Below are 18,237 nucleotides of genomic sequence, written 5' to 3'. Positions count from 1 at the left end.
TTGACCTTCATTCAAGGTCAACAGGGGTCAAAAAGGCACCTAAAATTCTTTAAACAACTTCTTCTCATATGAACCAGAAGGCCCAGGGTACTGATATTTGCCCTGTAGGAATGCTGTGTGTGATGATGGGCTACCAATCGTTTGTTCAAATGGAATGACCTTAACCTTCATTCATAGGTCACTGACGGGATCATTTAGGCTTCTAATCCTTTAAAACACATACTTCTTGTGAATAACTAAGAGGCCTAGAGACCTGATATTAGGCCTGTGGCATTGTCGGGGATGAAGGAGTACTACCCAAGTTTGTTCAAAATAAATGACCTTGGACCTTCATTCAAGGTCAAGATGAGTCGGTTCAAATAGGCTAAAATCTTTAAACGACTTCTTCTCAAAAACCAGAAGGCCCAGGGTACTGATATTGAGCATGTGACATGCTTGGATGAAGGGTGCTACCAAGTTTGTTCAAATGAATGACCTTAACCTTCATTCAAGGTCCACGGGGGGGTTCAAAAAGGCCTAAAATATTTAAATGACTTCCTTCTCAAGAACCAGAATGCCCAGGGTACTGATATTTGGCCTGTAGGATGCTGGGATGAATGGGCTACCAAGTTTGTTCAAATAAATGACCTTGACCTTCATTCAAGGTTTCACAGGGGTCAAATAGGCTAAAATCATTTAAACAAATTCTTTCGTGAATAACTAACGAAGGCCTACGAGAAATGATATTACGGACCTGCTGGGACCCTGTGCTGGGGATTAATAGGGGCTAACCATGTTTTGTCCAAATGACATGACAATATTGTTCTTCTCATTCAATCTTGGTCCACAGGGGTCAAAATTAGGGCTAAAATCTCTTTAAATGTACCTTACTTCTTATGTACCAGATGGTCCACGGGTTCCACTGATTATTGAGGCCTGTAGCAATGCTAGGCCATGAAGGGCTACCAAGTTTAGATCAAAATAAATTTGAACTTGGAACTTTCATTCACAGGGTCCCACATGGGGTCAATTAGTTTAATTCTTTTATTGGGACGTGCGTTATCAAGAACTCAGACTAGAATGACTATGGGTTTTGAGTATCTTATGGGCATTGTCAGAATGCTTGGATGTAAGGGCTATCAAGTTGATTTTCTTACATGAATGTCACTTGATCTTCTATTTAAGGGTCCCTTTGTTTCGGGATGGGGACAAATAGAACATTAAATATTTCCTCTTTAATGTCTTCTATCTCATAGATCCAGAAGGCCCCCAGCGGTACATTGTTTGGGTTGCAATTGCATGTGGCCATGCATCTACGGTAGCATGCTAGGGTTGAAGGGATACTATAGATTTGTATCAATTGGATTTCACCTTAGAAATTCATTAAAGGTCCACAGAGGTTCGCACATCAGGCCGTCTATATAATCTTTTTATACAAACTCTTGTTGTATCTGTCACTACATTGTCAGATTGGGTACCGTTAAATAAGGGACCATGGGCCTCATGTTTTCCCTAATCAAAAACTCAGGAACAGTAAGATTTAGTATTTTTCTTTAGATTACAAAATTTACTTACTTTACTGACACATTTATTATATAATCTACCGACACTTGAAAAAGTTTTTTTAGCTAATTATTTACCTTCAAGTTAGAAAATATAAAAAATAATTAATTTGCATCCCGAAAAAATTTCTGTTTGTCACTATTATATCCAAGAATAATTAAAGTTAACTGATTAGCGCATTATTATGTACATAATGGCCCAAAATAAATTTTTTTTATAATATTTATTTGTGTTAATCTAGTCTCATATTTACCTACACGAGCAAACAGCATACCAAAACTGATTGTTCATATTGTCATGATTTTCAATTTATGCAATTTGCTGTCGACGGTTTGGAGCATCTTTCCGTTAAGTTAATAAATTTGCAAGATTTTTGAGTCGCATAGGGGAAGAATGATAAGAAATCACAAATTTTGAGAAGAATTTAAATTAGTTGGCATATTTAATGTTCAGTGATTTTCAGTTAAAGATGCTATTAAAGAGCTGTCTGTTAATCCTATAATATCACAAAAAGAACAAGAACCTAAATGCTAAATCAATTAATAACACTTTTTCATAGGCACCATATGTGTTACCTAATCAGACTCCAGTTTGTTTGGAAATTGACAAATGTAAGTCAACTCAGGATCAGACACAGACACAACCATTACAACTTGCTTTTATACACGACAATGGCACAGCTTCAATTTTCATCAGTCCTCTGGACTGCTAAAATGTTTTTGTTTTCTGTTATAACAAGAACATTTTTAGTTTGCTAACGGGACTAAGCTATGGTCTGGGTGCAACTGTCCTCTGTGATTATTGTCTGATATCTGAACAAAAAAAATTCACATGTCCGAAGGAATGCTGTGCATCTTCAGTACTAGCATAGACAATTGTTGAATTGTCACGCTTGGTGCATCACGATGTGTATTGCCATGACCAATAATATGAAATCGTGCTGATAAACAAAAAACCAGTGGAGATAGCTTCTGGGGTAATCTATCTGCTCCAGGATCACTTCGTCCCACACTCGATTTTGCAGAGCTGTTTTTTTCTTTCACCAGATTATTAAACTACCGGCGTTACTAATACCACTCAGGGCTCTGTATATGCCATCTCCCAGTTTATATTTTTCTGCTTCCAGCAGGTGTGGTGTATTCACACTTGCATGGCTACAGATGTTACCATAATATTGGTCTCACTGGTCGTGTCATTCTGTAGTTTTAAAAAAACTTCTGTACAAGTTCTGGGTGAGGCCTTCTGATCTGAAAATGCATTCTATCCATGTACAGGATCTTATTGTCACACACCTTTGGGGTTTCCTTTGATTCCATATGCGCCACGAGTAAACATACTCCATTTTTATCTTGAAAAAGAGGAAACAGCTATGTGCTATACAGAGGTCCTAGTCTGCTAGATGTAGGAAGCGCATGGGTGCGACACTTTAATCTCATCATGCTGTTGAAGTTACAGCTTTCTCACATATGTTTGCAGAACATAATCTACATGTTACATCTGCCCTGGTGACTTCTTCTTCACTGCGATCTATATTTCAAAAGAATGTGCATAGATTCCACCACAGATAGAAAAACCAAAAGTGAGAGAATTGGTTAAAAAATACTAAAATACCATTTAACACTGTTGCTCCAATTTGAAACAACAAAAGATGCACAATATTCTGTTGCTTTCCAGTGTTGAAGGTCATTTTCAATTGACCTTGGCTAGTCGGGTTATGGTCCAGTGTTTGGTGATTTGTTCGATAGTCGTTTGTCAACCTCACTAAAACCGATTACGATAGCTGTACGGCTTACTTGCATATTTTCTAAGAAAACCAAAGTTCAAGTAGTTGTTTTTGTACTCCTAACAATACACCATGCATGTAATCTATAGCAACTCCATCTACAATATTGAACTTTGGAAAGAAAATCAGCCATGATGGTCCCTTTATTCCTTTGGTAGTGTATTTTTAACTCCCATTTGTCTGTTTTAATGTGGCACTCCTTGCATTCTCAAGAAAACACCTTACCATAGTTCGTTTTGTCCCTGTAGGAGAATCCTCATTGAAAGGGTATACACGTGCATGCCCTTTCCCTGATGTGGTCTGTAATGCCTTCATCTTCACATTTCCAACAAGAATATGCTCCATTGTATTGTATGTGGTTACAAAGCATGCTTCTGGCAGGCAAATCAGCTGTACAACACAAAAGAATTCCTTTGCACAAGAAAGATCCAGCATCGGCAGAATTTACACTTGAATCCTTTATATAAAATTTCCATTGACTTTTGAAGGGGTTTGAGATAAGTAGCCATGGGTGGCTTTTGGTTATCAAACCACAAACTTGCCAAAATCATGTTTTCCCGTTTCATCCTCTGTTTGTACGGCAGTTCATTAATAATCAAGTACACTGGCCATATTGATATTTTGCTACTTTTAAAGACTGGTGCACCATCAGTATTCAAGGTGAAAGAAATGTTATTTATAGAACTTAAGATGCCATTATCTTTAAATTGTGATTGAATAAACTTTGCCATCATAAATATCCTCATACTTTCCACTATCAACAGTTCTTTTAAATCTATGTTGTAGAGATTTGTGGAATCCTTTTTGTGCAAACAAATTCTTGACTTGATCCTGAAGGGGTATTTCCAAAAAATAAGAGGCCTTTAAGATTGGTTTCAAGCAAAAAGTATATGGACACTGTTTTATATGCTCATTCAATAATCCTCCAAGACAGTTATGGCAGTAGTAATGTTTTACAATCGGATTCCTCAGCCGTTTAAAAAAGTTTTTGAATTCATGATATTTCTCGCAGAGTATATGCCCAGCTGGAAGTAAGTATCCAATGATGTTTAATAACAACTCAATTTTGTCTGCGGACATATTACAGCTAGTAGTGAAAAGAGCTAGAAGTAGCATAGCAGCACCTACACTAATATGAGCGCCTGCGTATAGTGGTAATTTATCAGAGTCTTCTTCATTATCAGTTGCATTGTTTTGTAAGTCATATTCTTCTTCAAATAATGCCATCGGCGGTTCATCCATCACCTTGGTTTCAAACAGTCTTTCATAAATATCGTCAAGAACAGGATCACTTGTTGTCAACTCATTGAACTCGGATTGTACTGCGTCAAATTGGTAGTGCTGCTGTTGATGAGATGAAGTTTCCTCTGTATCTTCATCCTCATTTTCGTACTGTCAATAGAAATGAAATAATATAAATAATTCATTGATCCACTATCAATGGTAAAGGATTTCAACTATAACGAAATGACTGTATATATCATTTTAAGCAACCGGAAGTTCATAGTAAGTGTTATGAGTACACTAGACATTGTTTGAAGAAACTATAATACATTTTCACAAGCTAGTCTTACCGAACATGTCAATATCCGCAGAGACGTGGGGGTAGCCACATTTTACGCCTTGCACCTCCAATATTTTGATAAATATTTCATTTCTTTTCTAATGTTTCAAAATATAAAACTTCAGCCTTTCTATTGATGTGCATTTTGTTAAATTTTGCGCGAAAATAAAATGATAGAAACAACAACGAAAGTCTTAGGTGCGCAGAATTACCGGCCTGCACTGTACGCCAGTGATGATCTCGAACTCTTTTCTGCTGTTTTAGTTTTAAATATCATCGATGATAATTTGGAGAATTCTCCTATATTACAATATACCTATATTGAAATACAGATATGTTTTATGAATGTTCAATTACCGTCAAACTGATATCCGAAAAAGCATTCAATCTTTCCGCTGTCTTCTATCACATTTGCACACAGGTTATCAAAACGCTTGACTAGATTGATCGGAAGTATACTAAGCGTTTCAGTGACAATGATGTGATGTATTGTGCAATATTTGGAACGAAGGCGGATTTTTTTATACGGATTCAACGATTTTTTTTTTATCTTTAATTAGAATCATGCTACGTCAGAAATTTAAATCGTATAATTCTCTGAATATATTGTTTTCATTAAACACGATTATTCATATTATGAACATAAAGATATATAAGAAATACTCCGGAACAACGGTTACCGATATTTTTCACACTGTGATATGACAAAAATCACCCATGTTTCACGGAAGACACACGAAAAAAACACCACATTAACATTATTCTAAACACACACACCTCCGAAAATAATCAAGTGTATATCGCTGACAAGTCAAAGATTCATTTAAAAACTTTGAAGGTTTAACAACGATTATACAAAATATATGCCAAAGATTCTAGATAGTAAAAATCTAGTGTTAGGATTCGCCGCATTACAATAAGTCATAGTTTTAGGATTCGCCGCATTACAATAAGTAAAAAAAAATCATAATTACCGTGTTTACCTGTGATGCACTTGTTGTATCTTCTATTTCCGTTCCCAGAAAACCTTCCGTTGACCTACGTGAAATAGTGGATGTATCTTGTTCGACTGATATGATCGAGGTTGAATCATCATTAACCGAAATATTTCTGTTATTAGAAATAGGGGTGGAAACAAATTCTAAATGGGTGTCGAGGTGACGAAGAGGTGTATCGTCAGCAATCAATGTTTTTGTGTTTACATTCACATCGTCGTATTTTCTGTATGGTCCTCTGCGTTTCCGTTTTGCTTTGCTACAATCGCTTTCGTGTGCCTCCATCTTTGATTCTGGCCAGGGGTTAACCTAGTTCTGCGGTCATCTCAGACTCTGGGGGGTCTGGCCGATCCCTATTCTAGATCGTGGGAGGAAGGGGAATATACTAGCCGGGGCCCAATTTGGGAAAGTATATGTACATGTACGTATATATGCAGTTCATATAACGGTTGCGAGTAGACATGCAATTATATGTGAATGGTACATGTATTTTCATGGTATAATATAATAATACATGATGTTTAATAGTTTGTTATACAATATCAATCACGAACCTGTTAGGCGAATATAACGTCTATAAACATCATGAGATGGCTAATATTTCAAATAGTACAAAATAAAAATAATAATGGATACATTGCATCTGGTAGTTTGACACTGTATTTTTAGCTCACCTGGTCCGAAGGACCAAGGTGAGCTTATGCCATACCGTGGCGTCCGGCGTCCGTCGTCCGTCGTCCGTCGTCCGTCGTCCGTCGTCCGTCCGTCCGTCCGTCCGTCCGTCAACAATCGACTTCTTCTCCATAACCGCTGGTCGGATTTCAACAAAATTTGACTGGTAGCATCCTTATGGGCTACTAACTGAAAATTGTACAAATGATGGGGCTGGACCCCCCAGGGGCCTGAGGGGCGGGGCCAAAAGGGGTCAATTTGGCTATTTCCATATAAACGACTTCTTCTCTGAAACCAAGCATGGGATAGCACCCATAATGCAATGGTAGCATCCTTATAGGGTGGGGATTCAAAAATTGTACAAATGATGGGGCTGACCCCCCAGGGGCCTGAGGGGCGGGGCCAAAAGGGGTCAATTTGGCTATTTCCATATAAACGACTTCTTCTCTGAAACCAAGCATGGGATAGCATCCATAATGCAATGGTAGCATCCTTATAGAGTGTGGGATTCAAAATTGTACAAATGATGGGGCTGACCCCCCGGGGGCCTGAGGGGCGGGGTCAAATGGGGTCAATTTGGCTATTTCCATATAAACAACTTCTTCTCTGAAACTAAGCATGAGATAGCACTCATAATGCAATGGTAGTATCGTTATAGGGTGGGGATTAAAAATTGTACAAATGATGTGGCTGAACCCCCGGGGGCCTGAGGGGCGGGGTCAAAAGGGGTCAATTTGGCTATTTCCATATAAACGACTTCTTCTCTGAAACCAAGCATGGGATAGCACCCATAATGCAATGGTAGCATCCTTATAGGGTGGGGATTAAAAATTGTACAAATGATGGGGCTGACCCCCCGGGGGCCTGAGGGGCGGGGTCAAATGGGGTCAATTTGGCTATTTCCATATAAACGACTTCTTCTCTGAAACTAAGCATGGGATAGCACTCATAATGCAATGGTGGCATCTTTATAGGGTGGGGATTCAAAATTGTGCAAATGATGGGGCTGACCCCCAGGGGGCCTGAGGGGCGGGGTCGAAAGTGGCCAATTTGGCTATTTCCATTTAAACGACTTCTTCTCTGAAACTAAGCACGGTATAGCACCCATAATACAATGGTAGTATCCTTATAGTGTGGGGATTCAAAATTGTGCAAATGATAGGGCTGACCCCCCGGGGGCCTGAGGGGCGGGGTCAAAAGTGGTCAATTTCCATATATATATGACTTTTTCTCTGCAACTTAACATGGGATTACGCTCATAATGCAATGGTTACATCCTTATAGGGTTTGGATTCAAAATTTTGCAAATGATGGGGCTGACCCCCCGGGGGCCTGAAGGGTGGGGTCAAAAGGGGTCAATTTAGCTATTTCCATATAAACGACTTCTTCTCTGCAACTAAGAATGGAAGAGCACTTATAGTGCAATGGTAGCATCCTTATAGGGTTGGGATTTGAAATTGTACAAATGATAGGGCTGACCCCCGGGGCCTTAGACGGCAATAGATGCGAGGTCAAAAGGTCAATTAGGCTACTATTTTCATTATAAATTACTTTGTCTCTGAACCTATGTATTGGATAGCATATTTGTATGGTATCAATAGCATCATTGTATGGTTGTGATTCAAAATTAAACTTTGGGAGTCAATTTTGCTTATTTTTCTAATTGTCAGAGTCTTGTGATAATTACAAACAAAAAACCAAAAAGGCCCTCTGGGCCTCTTGTTTATATAAATAAGACATTATTCTTTAATAATGACAAAAATGCAATACGTAACCCCGTCACTGTATAAAAGGACTACACATTCAATTAATGACTTTGTTACGCTACAAGAGTGGGGCGGCCAGTGACCCCTTGAGCACCTCTGTTACGAAATCCATCGCCCGCTGTTTGGTGCTGGACCCGCGCGTGCTCATCGCGATCGCCACACAAAGGAATCTTCATTTGGCGGATATATACATACGGTTTAAGAAATTTAAATAATAACCAAACCTAGATATCTGTTATTTCTGGTGAAAGTGCGAAATGGCGAAGATGTACGGCTGTATATATTTCTCAGAAGACCACAGCATAAGCGTTGTAGCGGAGGGAAATAGAAAACTGAAACTTGACGGGCAATTTCTTGAAGGAGAGACTCTCAAAATGAATTGGAGCAAGCGAGGTGAATTCTCTGGGACAATCATCAAAATCCACGGTGAGTTTTAAATCTCATTCGAGTAATTCTTCATATATAAGAGATTAAAAAAAGTCTAATTCAACGAGCAAAATTCAAAACATGAAAAAAATGGTTGTCTAAGAAATCGTTCATGTAGATAAATCTCCGAGAAACCGGTAGAGCTTTCATGCTTCGTAGGCTATAATTCCGTGTTGGGTAGAAAGTTAATCAACGTGTATTCAAAATCACCATGTAATGTTAAGAGAAATATATTGTTTTGAATTGTTGATATGTATCTGGCTATTAATGGTTTATACATGTACATAACTAACAACTGAAACGTATAGGAATTACACCGTATTTTATATGTTTCCGCCAAGGATTTATAAGTTTCATATGTAGGCCTACGTCATTGGTTTCCGCTAACAATTTCAAACGTATTTGACTCGTCGATGTCGAAAACAGAACACATGCTGTGTGTACATTATTAGAATTCCCTCGTGTACAATATGTAAAAACTCTGTATTTCTATTATATTCTATTTTATGATGTTTACATTTTAGAAGTACATTTACAGTACTGTATATGTTCGGTGTCGTAACAGATCCATATTCTGGAATCAAACTTCTCTGTTGCTTTTACCAATAGCTTGCAGGTCACATAGACGCTTGTACCCCTCTGTAAATTTAAAGCGCTTGAAGGATTCGGTATACGTAAACATCAATGCACTTTCTGTGCAATACAAACACAATATTTCAAACTATAGAGCTTTCGAAGATAAAGATAAGTGATTTTTATTATGTATTAACATTTTGTAAAACATAGACGAGATCGGGCCAGTCAGTGCACATTGTTAAGTCCGAGTTTATGTTAATCACGTATCCTGTCAGTTTCAGTACGTAACAGCTGTAAGCTAACTGTTACAGTATGGCTATGTTAGTGTAGTATACACTACATGTACGTTATGGATACGTGATTGCATACAATAGCACACTTTACAGTATAAACGATTAACTGTACTATCTATATGTAGGTAGAGCCTATCACTATTATAATCATTGATAAGTATTATTATTAATCAAGCTTCACTCTACATTGGACCCTGCTAAATAACCATCATACGTTTCATAACACACAAAATGCATTCTAATGTGTGTTTTTATTAATTTGGAGTCTTTTTACCACAAGGTTTCGCAAAAATAAACATAAGCTTCATAATTATATAATCAGTGTCAAAAAACTGGTTTTCACATTGCATATTTATTTAACTTGGTAGGAGATCTAGTTGTACAATTATAGCATTTTGTTTTATTCAAAGAAACAAATGACATGTAGGTGTATGTACATGATTGACATATGTTATGAATAACATTTCATAATGCACGCTTTTATATTACATAAATAATTGTTTGCAAAGCTGTGACAATTTCATATCCTTAGATTCCATACAAAAATGTAACAGTTTAATGTTTATAATATGAATCATGCATGGCATGGAAAGAGCAAAGCTCTACTTAATTATTTTTAATTCTATTTCTGCTATACAGTATAGTATTATATATCTTAATATTTTTTCGAATTTGTTGTTCATGTTTATGTTTGGGAGTCATTTATTTTTAAATATTTTCTTGTTTATTTCAGAAAATGAAGCCATCATCACTTCAATATCAAACATGTTGGCTTTGGAGTTAGAAAAAATGGATCTGTCTGACCATGAAAACATCATAAGAAAACTAAGGGAAATAAAAGACAAACCTGTAACTGGGACTCAAGTTCAGGGGAGAAAAAAAAAAGAATATCAAAAAAAGATGTCCCAGCTAGCTCCAAAAAAAGCAAGAAAGACTCTGAGGGAAGTTTATCCCTATTACAACAATAAGAAATGGTGCAGATGTTGGATAGTGGTTTTTTGGAACAGTTCCAGCCACCCACTCCTCACCAACAACAGATGCAGCCACCCACTCCTCACCAACAACAGTTCCAGCCACCCACTCCTCACCAACAACAGATGCAGCCACCCACTCCTCACCAACAACAGATGCAGCCAGTCACTCCTCACCAACAACAGATGCAGCCACCCACTCTTCACCAACAACAGTTCCAGCCACCCACTCCTCACCAACAACAGATGCAGCCACCCACTCCTCACCAACAACAGTTCCAGCCACCCACTCCTCACCAACAACAGATGCAGCCACCCACTCCTCACCAACAAAAGATGCAGCCACCCACTCCTCACCAACAACAGATGCAGCCACCCACTCCTCACCAACAACAGATGCAGCCACCCACTCCTCACCAACAACAGATGCAGCCACCCACTCCTCACCAACAACAGATGCAGCCACCCACTCCTCACCAACAACAGATGCAGCAACCCACTCTGCACCAACAACAGATGCAGCCATCCACTCAACACCAACAACAGATCCAGCCACCCACTCATCACCAACAACAGATGAAGGCACCTCCTCATCCTCCTTCTCCTCACCAAATACATCATCACTCTCAGGGACACATGCCTCCTCAACAAATACTTCACCTGCAACAAATGGCACCACTACTTCCAGGGACACCTTTAGCTACAAGTTGGAATACAACCAGCAATGGTGCTGCACTGTATGGCCAATTGGAGGAATTGACTAATCAGTCCTTATCAGAGGTGAGTCAATATTTGGCACACTAAACATGTTACCCAGTACTTATATATGTGTCAATAATAAGTTGTACCCTTGTTACAAATGTAAAATGCAGTAAATAAATGTTTTCAAATTTCACAAATATACACATTTTTGTGTAGTAAATGTGTACATAAACTGAATCAAATTGTAAAGATAGTATTATAATTTTTTATAAATTTATAATAATTTAAATTCAATTATTCAGCAGGCGTTTTTGATGTAATACCTAGTACGACGATGCGTATTAAGTAAAAACTTGTAATATTTAAATGGAAATAAAAAAAAAAGAATTAGATAAACTTGTCAGTATGCATGTCATTCAATAATTTTCAGACATATGTATTTTTCAGGTTGATCAAACAAAGCTGACAGACACCTGGCAGATATGTCAAAACACCTTTGATATTGACGGTAAGATACTGCATCATATAGTTTAATGTTAAGACAGATGATAATACACACTGTAATTTGATCATTTCAGTTATTATAAGAATTATAGATGAATATACAATACAGTACATATTTAATTAGCATTTCACCTTAAGAGAAAGAGTAAACCAATCTGTTTTTAATGAATGTACCTCTGCACCCTTGTTTTATGTTTTGTTTTTCAAATGTTATATGTATGATAATGTATACATAAGTATTTTTGATTTATCCTATGTTGCAATTAAAGATGGTATCAGTGAAAAAACACCTAACCACTCACAAAGAAGTGAAAAAACCCTTGCCCACACCGAAGTGATGGAGAAAACACCTTTCCACTCCGAAGTGAAAACTCCTCTTCACCCTGAGGTAAAATCATTTCTGGAGGCTTGTTGGGACCCTCGCATAAAATCCTTCTGTCAGCAGCTGACTAACCCAAGAATTAAATCCTTCTGCCGACTATAAGTTAGTTTGTTTGTTTGATTAATTAACGTCCTATTAACAGCTAGGTATGTAAGGACGGCCTCCAGCTATTAGACCAAGAGATATATTTGCACAATTTTCATTACTGCCAGTGTGTGTGTGTGTTACACGTGCATGTGTGTTTAGATCTGTATCTTAGAACTATATTAAAAAGTCTCCTTTAATCTTGTATCAGCTCATTTAAAAAAAGATCTTCCTTTTTTGATGTTTAAAGACAAAAGAAATTTCAAAGATACATAAAGATAGCAAATGATATGTAATTTACAGAGATCAAATATTAAATGATGTAATTCTAGGAATGAATTGTGATCTGGTTTTTTCTTAGAACTTTCCTAAAAGTGCTACACATGTTGCATCTGAGAGACAAGCTTCCCCGCAACAGGTTGCAGGACCTTCTCATTTGAATACACCTAGCTTGCGGAGGTCACCAAGGAAGCCTTCACCAAGGAAGAGACTGGATTTGAGTGCAAGTTCTTCTACCATGATAATTACAAGTAGAATTTACTTTTTTGTTTACTTTTTTGTTTCTTTTTCAGGATGAGTTGATACAGAAATTTAAATAAAACTTGACATGGACAGTTTCGTAAACTACTTACCGTTCTATACATGTACATGTATATATTCAGTTAAAACTTTGTCATCAGAGTAATCAGATAAATGGCTTAATTAGCATAAAAATTGCATGTCTGAAAATGTATAAATGAATGGGATTTCATATATTTCAACGTTAAACGCGTTGGACACAGCGAAATACAAATTAGTCGGCAGATGTTGAGGAAAGCAATGGTTGCAGCTTCAAAGACAGGACCAGCCAAAAAGGCATTCACGCTGGCAAGCAAGCTTGTTCAAGCAATATTTTCAACAGATGAATTGGCTGGATCTTGGTTTGGGCCTGAAAAAAAGAGAAGGGGATTGTCGTCCCTCTTTGAATCAGGACAAAGTCAGTGCCATCAAAGGTGTGTATATTACGTAATTGTCTGTTCATCAATTAACATTGACATTTCCAAAGTAGACAGTTGTATAAAAGTAAAAGTGGTTCCATAGAAAAAGGAAAATGTTAATGTAAGAATACATAATATATAAATAAATAAATGAAATATATACCGGTGTGTGTGTATATAGATATCAATGGAAAAACAAAAATATAAACACAACATTCCATTTTGCTAACTTGTCTGGCCTTTCAGGCCACCTAAATTAAGGCGATTGTTTATTTACTTTGTTTTATATCCATATAGATATACAGGTATACATTTATTCAAAAATATCTTTATGATAATTCAGTATTAAATGGAAAGCTTTTTACCAACATATTTTGGTTTATTTTTTATTTTTGCAGATTACACAGTAATTTGGTGCAAGGGAGAGGGCTGCATTGTTGAAGAAAAGGATCTCAACGATGCCTTCACTGAAAAAGTTTTCCCTTCGGGCCTATGAACTCCAGAATCAACAGGCCCGATCAAAATTTTACAGGTCCGAAAATTTCAAGAAAAAATCCATAAAATAAAAGTAGAAAAAAGAAGCTGAACACTGTATAGATATTACAGTTTTTAATGGTTTTAGTCTCTGGTGTTGAAAAAGAGCATGTTATCAACCTCCCTCTCGCTCATTTCATTATCAGATTCACCGTCATCACTCCCATAATCTGAATCAGAAGATGAATCGTAGCTTTTACGGACATTTTGAAGGAGCTGAAAAAGAGAGTAATAAACAAATTAACAAATGAAATATTATATTAGTTTGAATATTTTGTTGGTTTGAAAGCAAAGTTATTTATTACAGTCATGATTTTTTTTACAATCTATTTCTGATATATTTTTAAAATCCCTATTAAATATCTGTTCTTGTAGTGATTAATTATTTTTCTTGCACATTGTGGTATAGAAACGAAAACTCTGGTGGGATTTAGCTAGTGCATGGGCTGTCCTAAACTTGATAACAAGTCTGTCATATTCTGCTTTTTTAAACTTCATAAGACAGTCCACTGCCTGGCATTTTTTAGTTGTTTTTTTCCACTGTTTTTAGCCACAGCTATTCCAAAGCGTATTTCTTATGAATATTGGTATTCTTATGATGCTTTATAGCAGTCGGCTTAAAATTATTTGTCCCGACACAAAACGCGCCGGTCGTTTCATTTTCACGACAGCATTCACAAAACATGTTACCATTTGCATATTTTAACCAAGGCCTACCTTTATGCCATTCGTCGAGAAACTTGCGGACCCTTTTTCGCATTTTTTGTTTGAAGAAACTGTAGGTTGGCTTTCCGTTTCGATCCTAAGTTTCTTTTCAGGCTTTGCCCCATCAATATATCGAAGCATGCAGGCCATTAGAGGCAAACCGGAAATGTGTATTAGAGTTACGTCCCTTAAACCGGAAAATGAACTGTATGCCTTCGCGATTACTAAACGCGATGTTTCGACATGCAATGACTTCATATTCCAGTTTAACCATTTTATCTGAATGAAAGAGTACGTTCAGTTTCGTGTTTAAAATAGATGTATTATTAACTGATGGATAAATTCTTTGTATAAATTTCATAGGTCCGTCGGGCCTGTGGGTTGGTGGAAACCATAGGCCCGGCCTATTTTCAAAGGCCCCGGGTCTCGGGCCTGTGGTTAACGTCGCAGACTGTGAGAGGAACGAAAAAAACCAATTGTGAAAGATTTCTGTTACAAATTATTTTCACAAAACAAAAATAAAAAAATGTGACTGTATATATACTTTTGGTTTTTTGTTAGGTATATTTAACGATTAACAGTATGGGAGGAGTAAGGAACAAATGATCAAACTTATATTGTGCTAATTAACTTTCTAAATCATTTTATATAATTATTAAATAAAGAGTGGTTTCAATTTCTAAAAAAACAATAACACAATTATTTTTCAGATTCTCCATCCTTCCCCCATATTATTAACAATGGAATAGCCATTTAGATTATTTTAACTGATTTAACAGAAAATATTAAGTTTTAAGACTGACAAAGGCGGTAATATTAACAGAGGACTCAATCCTGAACAGAATAAATCTTAATATAAAGGCGGAATATTTTAAGACAAAGGCAGAATGTTTAGCCGGTCAAAGGGCAGAAAGTTTTCCGGACAAAGGCGGAATGTTTTCCTGTAATATTGACGAATTCCGTCTATTCTACTTAATGTTCCTGGTATATACCTAAGCAGGATTCCTGTTTTTATAAAAGCAGGAATTCACCTTAGAATTCCACCCTGAATACGCCCGGATTGTTTCGTACAGTTTATACAGAGGTGGGGCAGGTTTTACTGCTTGTACATCCTTTATACAGAGGTGGTCACTTTGGCAGGTTTTATTCTGTACATCCTTCCATACAGAGGTGGTCACTTTGGCAGGTTTAAGTGTATATCCTTTATACAGAGGTGGTGTCACACTATAGGCAGGTTGTACTGTACATCCTTTATACAGAGGTGGTCACTTCATGGCAGGTGTTTCTGTACATGTGGTTTTTAAGAGGTGATCACTATGGCTGGTTTTACTGTACATCCTTTATACAGAGGTGTCTACTTTGGCAGGTTTACTGTACATCTTTTATACAGGGTGGCATCTATGGCAGGTTTTACTGTACATCCTTTATTCGGTGGTCACTATGGCAGTTTTTCTGTATCTTCCTTTATACCAGAGGTCCCTATGGAAGGTTTTACTTTACATCCATTCTAAAAAGAGTGGTCCACTATGGCAGGTTTTACTTCTTCTGTATACAGAGTGGTCACATTGCAGGTTTTACTGTACATCCTTTTATTGTACAGAGGTGGTCACTTGATGGCAGGTTTTCTGTACATCCCTTTATACAGAGACTGGTCTACTTGGCCAGGTTTTACTGTTCTTTAAAAACTTTATACAGAGACATTGTTTTTGGGCTCACTATGACAGGTTTTAATGTACCTCCTTACATACAGAGGTGGTCCACAATGTCAGGTTTTACTGTACCATCCTTTATACAGAGTTGGTCACTATGGCAGGTTTTACTGTAATCACTTTATACCATGAGGTGGTCACATTTGGCAGGTTTTTTTTACTGTACCATCCTGTATACAGAGGTGGTCACTATGGAGGTTTTACTGTTCATCCTTGAACTTACAGAGGTGGGCAGGCAGGTTTAAGGTGTATATTTCCTTTATATATGAGATGGTCACTTGGCAGGTTTTAATGTACATTGGGGGTTTTACTGTACATCAGGTTTACTTACATCCATTATAACAGAGGTGGTCACTTTGGCAGGTTTTATTGTTTTGTACATCCTTTTATACAGAGGTGAACTATGTCAGGTTTTAAATGTACATCCTTTATACAGAGGTGGTCATTTGGTTTTTACTGTACATCCATTTATACAGCAGGTCCTTTATACAGAGGTGGTCTCTTTGGCAGGTTTTACTGACCTTTATACTGAAGTGGTCAAGTTACTGTTACTCCTTTATCCTTGGTCATTGGTAGGTTTTACTGTTCATCCTTTATACAGGTGGTCAACTTATGTACACATTTTATACCAGGTATGGTTTTGGCAGGTTTACTGTTCATCTTTATACAGAGGTGGTTCACTTTGGCAGGTTATACTGTACATTCTTTATTTCAGTGTATGGTCAGGTTTTACTGTACATCCTTTATACAGAGGTGGTCACTTTGGCAGTTTTACTGTACATCACTTTATACAGAGGTGGTCACTATGGCAGGTTTTTACTGTACATCCTTTATTTACAGAGGTGGAGCAGGTTTAAGTGTATATCCTTATATAGAGATGGTCACTTTGGCAGGTTTTACTGTAATCATTTCTTGTATACAGACAGGTGGTCACATTTTGGCAGGTTTTACTGTACATCCTTTATACAGAGTTGGTCACTATGGCAGGTTTTACTGTACATCCTTTATACAGAGGTGGTCACTTTGGCAGGTTTTACTATACATCCTTTATACAGAAGTGGTCACTTTGGCAGGTTTTACTATACATCCTTTATACAGAGGTGGTCACTTTGGCAGGTTTTACTGTACATCCTTTATACAGAGGTGGTCACTTTGGCAGGTTTTACTGTACATCCTTTATACAGAGGTGGTCACTTTGGCAGGTTTTACTGTACATCCTTTATACAGAGGTGGTCACTTTGGCAGGTTTTACTGTACATCCTTTATACAGAGTTGGTCACTATGGCAGGTTTTACTGTACATCATTTTATACAGAGAGTGGTCACTTTGGCAGGTTTTTAATGTACATCCTTTATACAGAGGTGGTCACTTTGGCAGGTTTTACTTGTACATTCTTTATACAGAGATTGGTCACTTTGGCAGGTTTTACTGTTCATATCCATTTATACAGAGGTGGTCACTTTGGCAGGTTAATATGGCACGCTTTACTGTACTAACTTTATACAGAAGTGGTCACTTTGGCAGGTTTTACTGTACATCCTTTATACAGGGTGGGGCAGGTTTTACTGTCATTCTTTATACCAGATTAAAACTGGTCACTAATTAGCATGGTTTTACTGTACATCCTTTATATACAGAGGCAAGGTGTACAATTGTTATACAGAGTTTGTCCACCTATAGGCAGGTTTTACTGTACAATCTTCCAGTATACAGAAGGTGTTCAACTATGGCATGTTTTTATCTGTGCATCCATTATACAGAGGTGGTCACACATGGGCAGGTTTTAAAATTTTTGTACATCCTTTTATATCAGACGTTGGTCACTTTGGGATGAAAGTTTTTTAAACTGTACATCATTTAAGACACAGGTGGTCACTTTTTGTCCAAGATTTTTTACCGGTGTTCGATACTGTAATGTCATAAAAGATAAACCTTAAATGGTTAACTAAATGCAAGTACATCTGATAGTTGGTCAAAGTTTGGCAGGTTTTACTGTACATTTTTTTAATACAGAATATGGTCACTTTGGCAGGTTTTACTGTACATTAGTAT

The 18,237-nt window shown here is 37.2% G+C and overlaps 1 protein-coding gene, 1 long non-coding RNA gene and 1 pseudogene across 2 annotated transcripts; 2 read left to right on the top strand and 1 right to left on the bottom strand.

Annotated features, from left to right (window-relative positions):
• Positions 1–3,153: 3,153 nt before the first annotated feature.
• Positions 3,154–6,169, bottom strand: LOC138312373 (uncharacterized; annotated as a pseudogene).
• Positions 6,170–10,588: 4,419 nt separating this feature from the next.
• Positions 10,589–11,392, top strand: LOC138312375 (nuclear transcription factor Y subunit beta-like). Its single transcript, XM_069253275.1, has one exon. It carries the CDS (start codon positions 10,589–10,591, stop codon positions 11,390–11,392), a length of 804 nt encoding a protein of 267 aa, XP_069109376.1.
• Positions 11,393–11,735: 343 nt separating this feature from the next.
• Positions 11,736–12,811, top strand: LOC138312374 (uncharacterized). The gene is made up of 3 exons (XR_011206935.1): positions 11,736–11,798; positions 12,064–12,182; positions 12,622–12,811. It is a non-coding gene; the product is annotated as an uncharacterized lncRNA (long non-coding RNA).
• Positions 12,812–18,237: the final 5,426 nt, after the last annotated feature.

Source organism: Argopecten irradians, unplaced genomic scaffold (genome assembly GCF_041381155.1).
Source record: "Argopecten irradians isolate NY unplaced genomic scaffold, Ai_NY scaffold_0296, whole genome shotgun sequence".
In the NCBI taxonomy this organism is placed as follows: domain Eukaryota; kingdom Metazoa; phylum Mollusca; class Bivalvia; order Pectinida; family Pectinidae; genus Argopecten; species Argopecten irradians.
This window is presented reverse-complemented; position numbering and strand designations above follow the sequence as displayed.

What these genes read in the sequence shown, in the direction of transcription:
- LOC138312375 (XM_069253275.1), top strand. Translation starts at nt 10,589, where the DNA reads ATGGTGCAGATGTTGGATAGTGGTTTTTTGGAACAGTTCCAGCCACCC.